Consider the following 18,838-nt stretch of genomic DNA (forward strand, 5'->3'; position numbering starts at 1 on the left):
ATCCACAAGGCCTCTAATAATATTTTAAAAAATCCACGAGGCCTCTAAAAATATTTTAAAAAATCCACGAGGCCTCTAAAATATTTTAAAAAATCCACGAGGCCTCTAAAATATTTTAAAAAATCCACGAGGCCTCTAAAAATATTTTAAAAAATCCACGAGGCCTCTAAAGATATTTTAAAAAATCCACAAGGCCTCTAAAAATATTTTAAAAAATCCACGAGGCCTCTAAAATATTTTAAAAAATCCACGAGGCCTCTAAAATATTTTAAAAAATCCACGAGGCCTCTCAAAACATTTTAAAAAATCCACGAGGCCTCTAAAAATATTTTAAAAAATCCACGAGGCCTCTAAAGATATTTTAAAAAATCCACAAGGCCTCTAAAAATATTTTAAAAAATCCACGAGGCCTCTAAAAATATTTTAAAAAATCCACGAGGCCTCTAAAAATATTTTAAAAAATCCACGAGGCCTCCAAAATATTTTAAAAAATCCACGAGGCCTCTAAAAATATTTTAAAAAATCCACGAGGCCTCTCAAAATATTTTAAAAAATCCACGAGGCCTCTAAAAATATTTTAAAAAATCCACGAGGCCTCTAAAAATATTTTAAAAAATCCACGAGGCCTCTAAAAATATTTTAAAAAATCCACGAGGCCTCTCAAAATATTTTAAAAAATCCACGAGGCCTCTAAAAATATTTTTAAAAATCCACAAGGCCTCTAAAAATATTTTAAAAAATTCACGAGGCCTCTAAAAATATTTTAAAAAATCCACGAGGCCTCTAAAAATATTTTAAAAAATTCACGAGGCCTCTAAAAATATTTTAAAAAATCCACGAGGCCTCTAAAAATATTTTAAAAAATCCACGAGGCCTCTAAAAATATTTTAAAAAATCCACGAGGCCTCTAAAAATATTTTAAAAAATCCACGAAGCCTCTAAAAATATTTTAAAAATCCACGAGGCCTCTAAAAATATTTTAAAAAATCCACTAGGCCTCTAAAAATATTCTAAAAAATCCACGAGACCACTAAAAATATTTTAAAAAATCCACGAGGCCTCTAAAGATATTTTAAAAAATCCACAAGACCTCTAAAAATATTTTAAAAAATCCACGAGGCCTCTAAAAATGTTTTAAAAAATCCACGAGGCCTCTAAAAATATTTTAAAAAATCCACGAGGCCTCTAAAGATATTTTAAAAAATCCACAAGGACTCTAAAAATATTTTAAAAAATCCACGAGGCCTCTAAAAATGTTTTAAAAAATCCACGAGGCTTTTGGAGGCCTCTAAAAATATTTTAATAAAATCCACGAGGCCTCTAAAAATATTTTAAAAAATCCACGAGGCCTCTAAAAATATTTTAAAAAATCCACGAGGCCTCAAAAAACATTTTAAAAAATCCACGAGGCCTCTAAAAATATTTTAAAAAATCCACGAGGCCTCTAAAAATATTTTAAAAAATCCACGAGGCCTCTAAAATATTTTAAAAAATCCACGAGGCCTCTAAAATTATTTTATAATCCACGAGGCCTCTAAAAATATTAAAAAAATTCACGAGATTTTGAAAAATATTTTTTTAAATCCACGAGACCTTTGGAGGTCTCAACAAATATTTTTTAAAATCTACGGGGCATTTGGAGGCCCTTAAAAGTGTTTTTAAAAATCCACGAGACCTTTGAAAGCCTCTAAAAATATTACAAAAAAAAACACGAGACCTTTGGAGGCCTCTAAAAATATTTTTAAAAATCCACGAGAATTTTAGAAGCCTCTAAAACTATTTGTAAACATCCGCGAGACCTTTGGAGGCCTCTAAAAATATTTATAAAAATCCACGAGACTTTAAAATATTTTTAAAAAACCACGAACATCCTTACATGTAATTCATCAAAATAACAAAAATAATTTAGGTAATGTTCTCCTATCCTTGACATATTCAACATTGAAAACTTTGACATTCTCAGTTTCTTATCATTTTTAACTTTAGGCTTAAGATTACATTTCAGGCGAAATAATTTATTACTTGTAAAATTTTATTATTAAAATTTTAGCATTTAACATCTCCTAAATACAAATAAAATGTGTAAGTATGTGTAACCACCCCCTTAGGTTCAATTTAAAATTGGATTTATGTTTACCATTTTACGTTGGCACATTTTGTTCAATTAAATATGCATTTTATTCATTGTCTGGCGGCTTAAAAGCTTTGAGTGAGTGTAAATTAAATACAAAACTTTATTTACTTTTTTTGCAAAGGCTTTGCGTTTCACAGCATGTCTCGGAGTTTTAAGAAATTTATTTGATGTTTGGGTATAAAAAAACAACACATAACCTTTAAAGGATCTCCCCTAATACACATGTTTTAAATTATTGTCTCATGTGTCTTCTCCCTCCATACTCCAAAAATCATCGCAAAAAATATTTTGTTTATGCCCCAACAAACATTAATACAAATAAAAGTCCTAATAAACATTTGTGGTTATATTGCTCGTCTTCTTCTGCTGCTTCAGTTGGTTATTGTTGTTGTTGCTGTTATTGTCATGTTGGCAATTGCCTTTATTTGAAGTTGAAGTTCATGATGTTTCCATGAGTTTACCAAGGATTTGTGTGATTGGGAGTGTAAAAAGTCTCTTTGTCAGTTGTTTAAGGCAAGGATACTCACAAGCCAATCTCCCACCTTTGTAAAAAAACAGCAGTCAGATTTAAAGAAGAAGAGAAAATGGATACTATGTTCTTACAAAAATGCACCACATGAACATCAGTGGTGTAAGGTCTTCGGCTTCCCCATTTACTGTGCTTCGTTGGAGTATTGCATAGTGGTGTTAAAATGGAGAGGAGACTACTAAGAGAGTTATTCAGAGTGAAAAATATCCCTGTTCTTTTGCGGTATGGAGAAAAATTACATTAAAACGGTAAAAAATTTTATCATATTTTAACACACACACAGTGGTGAGTAAAAGTTGTTGTCATTATGAAAAGAATTAAATTGGAACTTATTGGATATTTTTTCGATGAATATTTTCCTATAGAAAAGTTCGTCCGATGAAGATTTTCCTATAGAAAAGTTCATCTGATGAACATTATTCTATAGAAAATTCATCCGATAAACATTTTCCTATAGAAAAGTTCATTCGATGAACATTTTCCTATAGAAAAGTTCATCCGATGAACATTTTCCTATAGAAAAGTTTATCCGATGAACATTTTCCTATAGAAAAGTTCATCCGATGAACATTTTCCTATAGAAAAGTTCATCCGATGAACATTTTCCTATAGAAAAGTTCATCTGATGAACATTTTCCTATAGAAAAGTTCATCCGATGAACATTTTTCTATAGAAAAGTTCATCCGATGAACATTTTTCTATAGAAAAGTTCATCCGATGAACATTTTCCTATAAAAAAGTTCATAAGATGAACATTTTCCTATAGAAAAGTTCATCCGATTAACATTTTCCTATTGAAAAGTTCATCCGATGATCATTTTTCTATAGAAAAGTCCATCCGATGAACATTTTCCTATAGAAAAGTTCATCCGATGAACATTTTCCTATAGAAAAGTTCATCCGATGAACATTTTCCTATAGAAAAGTTCATCCGATGAACATGTTCATATAGAGAAGTCTATGCGCTGAACATTTTCCTAAAGAAAAATCATCCGATTAACATTTTCCTTCAGAAAAGTTCATTCAATGAACATGTTCCTATAGAAAAGGTCATCCGATGAATATTTTCCTATTAAAAAGTTCATCCGATGATCTTTTTCCTATAGAAAATTCATCCGATGATCTTTTTCCTATAGAAAAGTTCATCCGATGAACATTTTCCTATAGAAAAGTTCATCCGATGAACATTTTCCTATAGAAAAGTTCATCCGATGAACATTTTCCTATAGAAAAGTTCATCCGATGAACATTTTCCTATAGAAAAGTTCATCCGATGAACATTTTCCTATAGAAAAGTTCATCCCATGAACATTTTCCTGAAAAAATTCACCCGATTAACATTTTCCTATAGAAAAGTTCATCCGATGAACATTTTCCTATAGAAAAGACCATCCGATGAACATTTTGCTATAGAACAGTTCATCCGATGAACGTTTTGCTATAGAACAGTTCATCCGATGATCATTTTCCTATAGAAAAGTTCATCCGATGAACATTTTCCTATAGAAAAGTTCATCCGATGAACATTTTCCTATAGAAAAGTTCATCCGATGAACATTTTCCTTCAGAAAAGTTTATCGGACGAATATCTTCCTATAGAAAAGTTCATCCGATGAACATGTTCCTATGGAAAAGTTCATCCGATGAACATTTTCCTATGGAAAAGTTCATCCGATGAACATTTTCCTATGGAAATGTTCATCCGATGAACATTTTCCTATGGAAATGTTCATCCAACGAACATTTTCCTATAGAAAAGTGCAACCAATGAAAATTTTCCTATAGAAAAGTCCACCCGATGAACATTTTTCTATAGAAAAGTTCATTCGATGAACATTTTCCTATAGAAAAGTTCAACTTACGAACATTTGCCTATAGAAAAGTTCATCCTATGAAGATTTTCCTATAAAAAATTTCATCCGATGAAGATTTTCCTATAGAAAAGTTCATCCGATGAACATTTTCCTATAGAAAAGTCCACCCGATGAACATTTTTCTATAGAAAAGTTCATCCGATGAACATTTTCCTATAGAAAATTTATCCGATAAACATTTTCCTATAGAAAAGTTCATCCCATTAACATTTTCCTATAGAAAAGTTCATCCCATTAACATTTTCCTATAGAAAAGTTCATCCGAAGAACATTTTCCTGTGGAAAAGTTCATCCTATGAACATTTTCCTATAGAAAAATTCATCCGATGAACATTTTCCTATAGAGAAGTTCATCCGATGAACATTTTCCTATAGAAAAGTTCATCCCATGAACATTTTCCTATAGAAAAGTTCATCCCATGAACATTTTCCTATAGAAAAGTTCATCCGATGAACATTTTTCTACAGAAAAATTCAAAATTCCGATGAACATTTTCATTGTTCATCCGATGAACATTTTTCTATTTGAAATTACATCCAATAAAATATTTCGTATAGAAAAGTTTATAGAAAAATAGCTATAAAAATTTCATCCAATGAACTTGAAATTCATCCGATGAACATTTTTCTCCAAAGGTTTATCCGTTAAACATTTTCCTTTTTTATAGGAAATTTCATCTGATGATCCTTTTTTATAGAGAAATTTAACCGATGAATCTTTTTTTATAAGCATTTTCCTAATGAAAAAAAGTTAATCAGAAGAGAAATTTGCTACCTAAATGTTCATCTAATGAACATTTTCCTATAGAAAAGTTCATCTGATTTTTCCTATAGAAAAGTTCTTCCGATGAACACTTTCTTATAGAAAGTTCATCCGATGAACATTTGCCTATAGAAAAGTTCATCAGATAAACATTTTCCCATAGAAAAGTTCATCCAATAAACATTTTCCCATTGAAAAGTTCATCAGATAAACATTTTCCCATTGAAAAGTTCATCAGATAAACATTTTCCCATAGAAAAGTTCATCCAATGAACATTTTCCCTCAAAAAAGTTTATGCGATGAAAATTTCCTACAGAAAATGTTTTCTATAACCCAAAGAATATTCATCCGATTAACATTTTTCTACAGAAAAGTTCATCCGAAGGATTTTTCCCGTAGAAAAGTTCATCTGATGGCCTATTTTCCTATAGGAGTGTTCTTCCGATGGAGTTTTTCCCATAGAAGAGTTGCTTCGATGAATTTTTTCCTATAGAAACGTTCATTCTATGAACACTTTCAAAAAGAAACTTTCATCCGATGAACTTTTTCGAATAAAAAAGACCATCCGATGAATTTTTTTTAGAGAAAAGTTCAGAAATTTTCATCCGTATAAACTTTTTACTTAGAAAAGTTCATCCGATGAACATTTTCCTATAGGAAATTCTTCATTTATTAAATCTTTTATTTTTTCTCGTGTTCCCAATTTTTTACTCTCCACTGTACATATTTTGTTTTGCTTACATATGGTTACCGTTCATAATTTCGTTATAATATTTTGTCATTGTTTTTGTTATGGTAATGTCCACAATTGCTTGCTTACTTTGCTCTCAATGCCAATTGTCTGTCGCTTGGACAGACAAATCTGTTTCCGCTTCCACCGCTTCGAAAATCCATTGCCAAATGCTGCAGCCACACCAGCCAGCAGTCCAATACAGTCACCAGTTAGAAGGAAAAAATAACACACACAAGCGCACACTGAGTGGAGTTATCAGTAAAAAGATAATATTTCGTTATATTTTTTGATATTTTTGGAATTTAATTAATAATATTTATTTTGTTTTTTTTTTATTGATTATTAATAAACGGTGATTTATGATGTACACAAACGTTCTATGTGTGCAGTGTGTTAAGTTATAAAAGAAAAAACTACTTCCTTCCTTCTCTGTTAATGAAACATATTTTCAATTTAAAAAATTGTAGCATATTTTTAGGCTTGGGAAAAGGGATTTTTATATTTTTGATAATTTTTTTTTTTTTGACAATTTGAGCTTTTGATTTTCTTTTAATTTATAATTTAACTAAACACTTATTTTAGTTTTATAAAAATCACTGCGTTTTGTTTCAGTTTTTTTTTCTTTAGTTTGGGAATTTTCAGCTTTACGCGTACTAGGGATTTGATGTGTTACGCCCTGTTCTGTTCTGTTGTTGAATGCAGACTGCCTATTTGAAAATCGCAATATTCTGCCTGTTGCTTGGTAGGTTGTCCAATACAGAGCAAAAAACGAAATCAAACCATTTGAAACGTCACTCCAACTAAGATATGACTCCCCAATTTTTTCCGTTCTCTCTAGCCCCTTTGCGCTCGTTTACGAAGACAGTAAATGGGGTTTTTCGTTTTACTTACTGTTATTTTTTTAGAGGGGAGAATTCTGTTATGTGTGATTCATAACATTCTCTCTCAACGACTCTCTCTCTCTCTATTTCCGTGTATCACTCTCAGTATATATGACAATGTAACCCTCCTCTTGTTCATACATGTCTGGTTTTGTTCTCCATTAACAACAATTCTTCCTCCTTAACAAATACAACAACAATAAACATGTGGCAAAGCTCCAAAAACAAACAAAAAATACCCCAACTGAAAACTGCGTGACATTCCAGACATTCATTTATGTTTGCTGTACTATTTGTTTTTGTGTTACGCTTCAGTGTGTGCTTTTTCGACGTTATCCGTTTTCCTTTCCTCCGTAATATTAAAAGGCACAGTGGCACAGTGGCACAGTGGCTTGCTTGTGTATAGTTCGGGAGCACCATTCAGATTTTAAAGAAATTTTAATCAGAGCTAGCTATTGTTGCTCTGAATACGATGATATACACTTTTAATGGGGGGAAATATTTAGGAGCTAGCTATTGTGGTCCTGATTATGATGATATACCCAAATCATTAATGGGCAAAATGTTTTCCCGAAGAGAGAAAAGTTGGTCGGAATAACTTTTCAACGAAACAAATATTCTTTGGTTGAATGTTTCCGTAAGAAAACTTCTGTCAGATGAACTTGAAGCCATTTTACATTCCATTTTTCGAACACCTGGACACTGTATGTGTAGTAGTATTTTCCCAGCAAACCAAATGTCTGATGTCCGACACGTCTGAACAATTTCGGAAGCAAAGTCGTTCAGATTTCGTTCCGATTTCTAAACGATTTTTCGGATAGGAAATAGTTCAGATTTTGTACCGATTTCGTTCCGATTTCGGAACGAATGTCGGAAAGAAATTTCCTTTCCGAATTTCCCAAGGATTTTCTTCAGATTTCGTTACGAAATCGGACCGAAATCGATCCGATGTCGCTAAGACATTTCGTTCCGAAATTATGTCAACCACTTCATACAACTTTCGTTAAGAAATCGTTACGATTTCGGATCAGACATCGGACGTATCGTCCGAATTTTGTTCCGATTTCGTTACGATGTCGGTACGATTGGTTTGCTGGGTTGTTACGTGTGTAAAACAATGTTATCACTCTGTTTGGTTTGAACGTTTTCGTGTTATTGTAAAAATTTGCCTGCTTTAAAATTCGTTGGGGTAGCGCCATGGATTGGGGTTTATAGATAATTTGAAATATCTGAGGACTCTGTTTTTCTGCTTACTCAATATTTTTCTTATTGTTATTTGCTGATTGCTGTGCCTCCGTTACGCTTTTTTGAAATGCCGGATTCTTTGTTTGAGTTTCTAGTTAAATCCTCAGCTGTTATTGCTTTTGTTGGCCCTCTTGTAAATGTCTGGTGCATTTTTTTTTTTTTCTATGGGGAGGTGAATAATTTTCTATGAAACGTTTTGGTATTTTGTTATGTTTTATGGTTTTTGCTTTGCATATTAACTATGTTCTCCTCCCCCAAAAACACACACAACCAGGGGTTCGTGTGTTGTTACTAAGTTAAACACAAACAATTTTTAGCAGGAAGCATAGGAACCCGACATAATTGTATTGCATATTTTCGTAATGATGAAAACCGTATAGCATAGTTTTGGGGTGACATTAATTAGGACGCACACACAAAAACAAGTTCGTTAAAAATTCTTAATTAAACAAGCAACTAACTGTTGAAAACAAATAGTTGCAAAAAGAATGTTTATGAAGTTGAGGGCAATAATCTGTAATGTAATGAACATTTTCCTCCAGAAAATTTAAAAGGATGAACATTTTCACAAAGAAAAGTTAATCGGATGAACACTTTCCCAAAGAAAAGGTCACTCCGCTGAATTGATTCCTATAGCATACTTTATGCGCTGAGCCCTCTTTGTATATAAAAGTTGATCAAATGATTTTTTGTTTTCTTAAAGAAAAGTTTATCCGATGAACTTATTCTTATAGAAAAGTTCATCCGTTGAACTCTTTCCTATAGAAAAGTTCATAAGATACACATTTTCCTATAGAAAAGTTCAACCAATACCTACAGAAAAGTTGTTCCGATGAATATTTTCCTATAAAAAGTTCATCCGATGAATATTTTCCTATCGAAAAGTTCATCCGATGAACTTTTTCCATAGATCTTTTACGTATAGAAAAGTTCGTCCGATCAACTTTTTCTTATAGGAAAGTTCATTAGATGAACTTTTCCCTATAGAAAAGTTCATCCGATGAACTCACTCCTATAGAAAAGTCAATGCGATGAACATTTTCCTATAGAATTGTTAATCCGATAAACATTTTCCTAAAGAAAAAAACTTTTTCCTATAGGAATGTTCACCCGACGAACCTTTTCCTATAGGCAAGTTCATCCAATGAACTTTTCCTATAGACAAGTTCATTCGATGAATTTTTTCCTATCGAAAAGTTCATTCGATGAACTTTTTCCTATAGAAAAGTTCATCCGATGAACTTTTTCCTATAGAAAAGTTCATCCGATGAACTTCTTCCTATAGAAAAATTCATCCGGTTAACTTTTTACTCTAAAAAGGTTCATCCGATGAACTCTTTCTTAAAGAAAAGTTCATTCGATTAATTATTTCTTATAGAAAAGTTGATCCGATGCACATTTTCCTATAGAAAAGATCATCCTACGATCATTTTCCTATACAATAGTTCATCTGATGAACATTTTTCTATAGAAAAGTTCATCCGATGAATATGTTCCTATATTAAAGTTCATCTGATGAATATATCGTCACCATAAATGCCCGAAGACGTAACCGACATGAAGATCGAAATTCGTTTTTTGACGTAATATGATACATAAATCTAAAATACATGCTCTAGCAAAATTTCAAGCTTCTACGTTCAAAAACAACGATCCTATTCAAGAAATTGCATTTCGGAAAATGGGATAATATTGCAGATTTTGTTGTAATGGAGGATCTCAAAACTAAGCAATTCCGCGGTTTTGGTTTCACTACTTATTCCCCTTCGTATATAATCGATAATATCCCATATACTCGCCTTCATATGTTTAATATTCCGTAAAACAGTTTTTAATTTTATAACGTTTTTTGCTTCTCCTGTAAAGTTTTGTTTTTGTGGGTTACGTCTTCGGGCATTTATGGTGACGATATGTATCTATACAAAATTCTCCTGTCATGGTGTTTGGCATTAAACTCTTCCGAAACGGCTGAAATTTTGTATGTGGAGTTTTTAGGTCTGAGAATAGGTCGTAAGGTATTTGTTATACGGCTAAGTGTAGTGACCGGTAGGTGGTCCTCCCCCACAGTTTTTTTAGAAAACGTGTTTGCACTACTGTGGTAATTACTGTCTTGACCCTTAATGGTCATCGCGGAAGTGAAATATCGCGGTCATCGCAAAATTTTCAAAAATGAATTATTTCAGATAATATACCTACAAAGACGCTATAGGCACTGGCTTCAATAAGTGGGATATCGCAATCATCCCCACATTGTGGAATACAGAATCCAGATAATTTAGAATGTCACTTGACCGAAATTCCAGAAAAATCCATTGGGAAATCAGCCAAAGTTATTCAAAATGTCTAAAATAGCATATTGCAATAAAAAATCTCAGAGATTATTAGACATCTATCTATATCTATTGGAAATTTTATTTTGATTTTGATTGATAGATACATAGATATATACGAGGGCGGTTCGGAAACTTCTTAGCCTATCAATGAAAGAGAATAGTTAGTTTTTCAAAAATATTTTTATTTTTCAATATAATCTCCTGAAACTTCAATACACTTAGTCCAACGCTTTTCTAGCAATTCTAGCCCTGGATTAAAATAGTTTTCCTCAAGGTCTTCAAAATAGTGGTTTACAACTGTAATTGCATCTTCATTTGAGGTAAAACGCTTGCCAGCAAGGAATTTTTTTAGATTTGGGAACAAGTAAAAGTCACTGGGAGCTAAATCAGGAGAATAAGGTGGGTGGTCAAGCAACTCGTACTTTAATTCGTTGATTTTAGCCATTGTTAAAACACTCTTGTGCGCTGGTGCGTTGTCTTGATGAAAAATTATTTTTTTGTGTTGTAAGCCAGGACGTTTTTCTCGAATTTGTACATTTAATTGATCCAAAAGGTTGCAATAATACTCTGAATTTATTGTTTTACCCTTTTGCAGATAGTCAATCAATAAAATACCTTTGAAGTCCCAAAAAACCGTTGCCATAACCTTACCAGCCGATTGAATTGTTTTTGCCTTCTTTGGGGCACTTCCTCCAGCTTCAGTCCATTGTTTGGATTGTTCTTTGGTCTCTGGAGTATAGTGGTGGATCCATGTCTCATCAACAGATATGAAACGACGCTTAAAATCCATTTTATTTCGCTTAAAACGATCCAAACAAGCTTGAGAAATGTTCATTCTTATGCGTTTTTGATCGACTGTTATGCTAAGTTTACATTTACGAAATCCACTCGATTTCAACTGTCAATTCCATAGCTCAAACGTCAAATGAAATCTTATCTGGATTTCATTTGACGTTTATCCTATGGATTTGACAGTTGAAATCTAGTGGATTTCGTAAATGTAAACCAAGCATTAACAAATGCGGCACCCATCTTGCAGAAAGCTTTTTCATCTGTAGTTCTTCATGCAAAATTAAATGGACTCGATCATTTGAGATGCCCATGATATTAGCAATTTCACGCACTTTTATTCGTCGATCATTTAATACCATATCATGCACTTTGGCTACAATTTCTGTTGTTGTTGCTGTTTTTGGACGTCCACTACGTGGTTTATCTTCAATGCTTGTACGACCACGTTTAAATTCAGCAACCCAATTTTTTACTGTTGCATATGAATGAGCACTTTCCCCTAACACATTTACCATATCATTATGAATTTCTTGTCCCGATAAACCTTTCTTATGTAAATATTTAATGACAGCACGCATTTTTAATTTTTTCCATTGTAAAAAATTGCGGATGCGTCTTTTTTGAACACCTGTTTCTATATGAAGGAGTTGCCAGATCGAAACAAAATTCAACGTGTGTTCATAACAGAGATGGAAGTTTCCAAAACACTTAACTTTTTTCTGTTTATACCGCGCTTTTTGTGCTAGGCTAAGAAGTTTCCGAACTGCCCTCGTAGATAGATAGGTAAATAGATAGATAGATAGATAGATAGATAGATAGATAGATAGATAGATAGATAGATAGATAGATAGGTTTACACAGAGAACCCAAACAACGGGACAGCAACGCGGACCTGGGTCAGCTAGTTTTCCTATATAAAACTTCATCTGATGAACATTTTCTTATAGAAAAGTTCATCCGATTAGCACTAGGGATACGTAAAACCGATTTCGATTAATCGGTTATTAGCCGTAAAATCTCTAAAAATCGTGGTCGACTATTGACTGTGCGAACACAGTATAATCGATTATTCTTAATCGACTTTCGAAAGGCGGAGTCAACTATTATTCGTAGTCGACCATTAGTCGTAGTCTATTATTATTCGTAGTCCACTATTAATCGTGGACGACTATTAGTCGTAGTTGACTATTGGGTGTGCTAAAACCGCGTAATGGACGTTACTTTTTTGTACATATGTACATCACAGATTGCATAAACGAAAATGGTCGATTATATTCGATTATGATCGGTTTTCCGCGGTTAACGTATAATCGAAACTCGACTTTTAGTACACACTCAAATAATCGACTAACCGAAAATCGAGTTTTAAGTTTTTCCCGAAACCCGTATAATCGAAAAACCGATTATTGCACTTTTCCTATAGACAATTTCTTCCGACGAACATTTTCCGATGAACATTTTCTTATAGATAAGTTTATCCGATGAACATTATCCTATAGTAGAAAGGTTCATCCGATGAACATTTTCCTATAGAAAAGTTCATGCGATAAACATTTTCCTATAGAAATGTTCATCTGATGAATATTTTACTATAATAAAATTCATCCGGTGAACTTTATCCAATAGAAACTTTTATTCGACGAACATTCTCCTATAGAGAAGTTCATCCGATTAACATTTTCCTACAGAAAAATTCATCCGATGAACTTTATCCCACAGAAAACATCATTCGATGAACACATGTCTATAGAATAGTTCATCCGATGAAAATTTTCCTATAAAAGAATTCATCCGGTGAACTTTTTCACATAGAAAAGTTCATCCGATTAATATTTTCCTATATAAGTTTCATCCGATGAACTTTTTCCTATAGAAACGTTCGTCCGATGAATTTTTTCCTATAGAAAAGTTCATCCGATGGACTTTTTCCTATAGAAAAGTTCATCCGATGGACTTTTTCCTATAAAAAAGTTTATCCGGTAAATTTTATACTCTAAAAAGGTTAATACGATGAACCATTTCTTATAGAAAAATTTATCCGATGAACTTTTTCTTATAGAAAAGTTCACCCGATGAACATTTTCTTATAGAAAAGTTCATACGATGGACTGTTTCTTATAGAAAAGTTCATGCGATGAACTCTTTCTTATAGAAAAGTTCATCCGATGAATTATTTCTTATAAAAAAGTTCATCTAATGAACTTTTTCCTATAGAAAATCATCCGATGAACTTTATCTTATATAAAAGCTCATCTGATGAATATTTTCCTATATAAAAGTTGATTTGATGAACATTTTCTTATAGAAAAGTTAATTCGATGAGGATTTTCCTATAAAAAATTTCATCCGATGAATATTTTTCTATACAGAATTTCATCCGAGGAACAGGTTCCTATAGAATAGTCCACCGTTGAACATTTTCCTATAGAAAGGTCCATCCGATGAACATTTTATTATAGAAAAGTTCATCCGATAAATATTTTCCTATAGAAAAGTTCACCCGATGAACATTTTCCTATAATAAAATTCATCCAGTGAACTTTATCCAATAGATAAGTTTATTCGACGAACATTTTCCTATAGAGAAGTTCATCAGATTAACATTTTCCTTTTTTGTTTTTTTTTGGTTGATTTATTTTGGCTTAAGGTCAATTGAAAAAAAATAAAGAAGAAAATAAAACAAACTATTTTTTTTCAATTGACCTTAAGCCAAAATAAATACACAACAGGTCAACAATAACAACAACACATTAACATTTTCCTACAGAAAAGTTTATCCGATGAACTTTATGAAATAGAAAAGTTTGTTCAATGAACACATTTCTATAGAAAAGTTCATCCGATGAATATTTTCCTATAGAAAAACTCATCCGTGAACATTTTCCTATAGAAAAGTTGCTCTGATGAAAATTTTCCTATAAAAGAGTTCATCCTGTGAACTTTATCGCATAAAAAATGTCATCCGATTAATATTTTCCTATATAAAAGTTCAACTGATGAAACATTTATCTGAGTTAACTTTTCCTATAGAAAAGTTCATCCTATATAAAAGTTCATCTGATGAACATTTTTCTATATAAAAGTTCATCTAAATATTTTCCTATATGAAAGTTCATCTGATGAACATTTTTCTATAGAAAATTTCATCCGATAAGCATTTTCTTATATAAAAATTTCATCCGGTGAACATTTTCATCAGAGGAACACTTTCCTATAGAAAAGTTCATCCGATGAACATTTTCCTATAGAAAAGTACATTCATAAAATTTATGTGGTCCATACAAAATTCATCCGATAAACATTTTCCTATAGAAAAGATCATCCGATAAACATTTTCCTATAGACAAGTTCATCCGATGAACATTTTCCTATAGAAAAGTTCTTCCTATAGAAAAGTTCATCCGATGAACATCTTCCTATAGAAAAGTTCATCCGATGAACATCTTCCTATAGAAAAGTTCATCCGATAAACATTTTCCTATAGAAAAGTTCATCCGATGAACATTTTCCTATAGAAAAGTTCATCCGATGAACATTTTCCTATAGAAAAGTTCATCCGATGAATATTTTCCTATAGAAAAGTTCATCCGATGAACATTTTCCTATAGAAAAGTTCATCCGATGAACATTTTCCTATAGAAAAGTTCATCCGATGAACTTTTTCCTATAGAAAAGTTCATCCGATGAAAATTTGTCTATAGAAAAGTTCATCCGATGAACATTTTTCTATAGAAAAGTTTATCCGATAAAAATTTTCCTATAGAAAAGTTCATCCGATGAAAATTTTCTTATAAAAAAGTTCACTCATAAAATTTATCTTGTGAACTTAATCCCTTACAAAATTCATCCGATAAACTTTTTCCTATAGAAAAGTTCATCAGATGAACATTTTACTATAGAAAAGTTCATCCGATGAACATTTTTCTATAAAAAAGTTCATCCAATGAAAGTTTTTCTATAGTGAAGTTCTTCTGATGATTATTTTCCTATAATAAAATTTATCTGGTGAACTTTATCCCATACAAAATTCATCCGATAAATATTTCGATGAATGTTTTCCTATAGAAAAGTTCATTTGATGAATCTTTTCCTATAATAAAGTTCATCTGATGAACATATTTGTATAATAAGATTCATCCGATGAACTTTATCCCATAGAAAAGTTTATCCTGTTAATATTTTCCTAAAAAAAAAAGTTCATCCATTTCCTATAGAAAAGTTCATCCGATAACCATTTTCGTATTGAGAAGTTCATCCGCTGAACGTTTTCCTATAGTAAAGTTTCTCTGATGAACATTTTCCTATAAAAATGTCCATCCGATGAACATTTTCCTATAGAAGAGTTCATCCGATGAACTTTTTCTTATACAAACATTTATCTGATTTAACTTTTCCTATAGAAAAGTTCATCCGATGAACATTTTCCTATATAAAAGTTCATCTAATGAATATTTTCCTATATGAAAGCTCATCTGATGAACATTTTCTCATAGAAAAGTTCATCCGATGAGCATTTTCTTATAGAAAATTTTATCCGGTGAACATTATCATCCGATGAACACTTTCCCATAGAAAAGTTCATCCGATGAACACTTTCCTATAGAAAAGTTCATCCGATGAACACTTTCCTATAGAAAAGTTCCTCTGATGAACACTTTCATATAGAAAAGTTCATCCGATAAACACTTTCCTATAGAAAAGTTCATCCGATTAACAATTTCCTATAGAAAAACTCGTCTTATAAACACTTCATCCGGTAAATGTTTTACTATAGAAAAAATCATCCGATGACCCTTTTTCGATAGACTACTTCATTCGATGACCGTATTCCTATAGAATAATTCTAACGTGTACATTTCCCTAGAAAAAAGTTCTCCCGATAAACATATTACCTTATATCCAAATAAAATCCACTGAATTTTTGGAAATTGTAAATAATTTATTTACAAATCATACAAACTTAAAAACTACCAAACGCCTACTCTCTCTTTCTATTCCTCCTGCAATCTCAAACGATGCTGCGTTAAAAATGCCACATCAAATATCGCCTCCTGTTGCAGCAATTCATGAACCTCATATTTCATTGACTCCTCATAGGCATACTGGATACTCGTATCGTACAGCATCATTTTGCAATGGGCCAATGCCAGTATACAATTCCTAAGACGGGCAATAACTTCACGATCTCCTCGTGGTATAATCTCAGACAAGTTCTGAGAGAAACCACCATCACCTCCTTCACCATCGGCTCGTGAGGGTGATATCCATATGAAACCATTATTACCCAAAATAATGCTGGCACCGCATGGCAAATTGTGGAAATGTGTCTTGCGTCGTTTCACCAATGACGGGAACACCTTGACCAATACACCCTGTGACAATTTACCATATTTCAAGGAACGTGTGTACAACGACAATGTACCTTCATCGTAGATATTTTGTACTTCGGCAGAAATGAGGTCTCCCTCTTGTAAATATTTGCGCATTGCCTGTTCATCTTCCGCCGCACGTCTTCTCAGCTCACCACCAGGTAAATTCACCGAGGAAAGCAATAGTATGGAATCCAGACGGGAATTAGTTTCAACTTTCCATCGTTTTTGTTGTACTTCTGTAATACGTGCCACAACGACATCGCCAATTTCTCCCACATAACGACTTTTAAGCGGTTTTATGGATACCAATTTATTCACCTGTTCCATAACACCAGCCACAGAAGCCTTGATGTCATCTCCCTCCACATAAGTACCATGACCTTTCATAAAACCCTGTTGCGCGGTTACTACTTCGCCGGGAGTATACAGCCTCGGGGCGTTGGCTTGGTTTTGAGCCAACAGACCCATGTTGACACGATCCAGGGCTAGACGTATATTTACATTTGTTGTCATTTTTTAAAAGAAATTATTGAATTTTTTTTTAATCAAAAATGTAAACAAAAACACGCTTTCCAAGAAGTCGGCGAGAAATGACTCTCTCCCAACATATCTCTCAAAACATTTTGTAGAGTTGCCGTTGTGGAAATAAAAATAGATGTTAAATTAAGTGGCCAACGTATGACGTACGACGCAAAATTATACGATAAACATGTTTTATGGTAAGCGTTGAACTTTTCTGTAAAAAATGTTTATCGGAACTTGAACTTTTTTATAGGGAAATGAAAATTTTTATCGGATGAATTTTTCTATAAGATCAGATGACCTTTTCTATATTGGATGAATTATTCTATCGGAATGATTTTATCGATTGAACTTTTCTAGAGAGAATTTTTCATCAGATGAACTTTTCTGTAGGAAAATATTCATCAGAAGAACTTTTCTAAAGAAAACTGTTCATTGAATAAACTTTTCTATAGCAATATATTCATCGCATGGACTTTTCTGTAGGAAAATATTCATCGGAAACTGTTCATCGAATAAACATTTCTATAGCAAAATGTTCATTGGATGAACGCCTCTCTAAACAAGTAAAAAAGTATCAGTCGGCTTTGCCAACAGAGATATACCCTCAGCCTGTGCAAATTGAAACACTTTTTTCACAAAAGACTTATGTATTTCGGGGGTTTCAAAATTTTGATCGTATGAACCAACAAAAGGAATGGACCGACATATACTATGGGGTGCCGTATGGGGTTTTTGCCCCTGAAACAACTTTTACCATCGTAATTGAGGCAGCGAATGTAAGTTGCTTCAACAAAAATCACAGTGATTCAATATCAGGTCTTAAAGTGAACTTATCCAAAATTGTGTGTGTGAGGTACGGGATGGAGTGGACAAATATAGTCCATATTCGAACCTGATCTTTTTCTGGTAGATATTATGAGAATGTGTAAAGTATGGCCAAAATCGGTCACTCCCATCAAGAGTTGGCTTATCTACGAACTTAAACTACGTTTGGAAACAATATTACGAAGGCCAAATTTTGGCCGGAATCGGCATATCCGTTCGAGAATTATCATGCGCTTCCACCCATGAACAAACACTATGTTTTTCAACTTTCAGGCTATTTTTTCAGGAAGTATGGATGGCCCCTGAGGGAACTTGTACCTTCGTATAGGGGACAGTGAATACAAGATGTTACAGCAAAAACCAAGGCCATTCGAGAGCAGGTCCTAAACTGAACTTTTCCGAAATTTTGTGTGCTAGGTACTCGACTGAGTTTAGCGATTGAGTCTATATTGGAACCTCATCTAAGTCTGGTAGAAATTTCATAATGTGCAAAGTATGGACCAAATCGGTTACTCCCTTCAAGAGTTATCGTACGCACAAATTTTCCGAAAATTTTCGAATTTTGTGGGAGAGGTAACGGAAGGAGTGGACCGATATAATCCATCTTTGAACTTGAACTAAGTTTGCACAAAATATTATGAAAGCCCAATTTTGGACCGAATCGGCAGATCCGTTCGAGAGTTATCTTGCGCTCCAACCACTACACACGGTGTCATAGGGTTTTTTGTAACTTTCAGGCTATTTTCTCAGGAAGTATGGATTTGCCCCTAATGAAACTTACAGTGTTGTATAGAGGACAGCGAATACATCTTGCGTAAACAGAAATCAAA

General features: G+C 32.9%; 2 protein-coding genes across 2 annotated transcripts in view; both read right to left on the reverse strand.

The window, feature by feature from the left end:
* Rph (Rabphilin) overlaps positions 1-6,766 on the reverse strand; it is a 51,333-nt gene extending 44,567 nt beyond the window's left edge. The window contains exons 1-2 of the mRNA XM_073974262.1: positions 6,690-6,766; positions 6,123-6,277 (exon numbers count right to left, since the gene is read on the reverse strand). Of these exons, the coding sequence (XP_073830363.1) occupies positions 6,123-6,196 (74 nt within the window). The 5' untranslated portion in view covers positions 6,197-6,277; positions 6,690-6,766. The remainder of the gene's footprint in view (positions 1-6,122; positions 6,278-6,689) is intronic.
* A 9,438-nt stretch (positions 6,767-16,204) lies between these two features.
* Rrp4 (exosome complex component Rrp4) lies at positions 16,205-17,258 on the reverse strand. The gene has a single exon (XM_073972832.1). It carries the CDS (start codon positions 17,169-17,171, stop codon positions 16,278-16,280), a length of 894 nt encoding a protein of 297 aa, XP_073828933.1. The 5' UTR covers positions 17,172-17,258; the 3' UTR covers positions 16,205-16,277.
* Between the last annotated feature and the right edge of the window lie 1,580 nt (positions 17,259-18,838).

The sequence above is a fragment of the Musca autumnalis genome, unplaced genomic scaffold (assembly GCF_047663935.1).
Source record: "Musca autumnalis isolate F117 unplaced genomic scaffold, ASM4766393v1 scaffold_3, whole genome shotgun sequence".
NCBI classification, from domain to species: domain Eukaryota; kingdom Metazoa; phylum Arthropoda; class Insecta; order Diptera; family Muscidae; genus Musca; species Musca autumnalis.

Excerpts from the sequence above, each read along its gene's own strand:
- Rrp4 (XM_073972832.1), bottom strand. The coding sequence starts at position 17,171 with ATGACAACAAATGTAAATATACGTCTAGCCCTGGATCGTGTCAACATG.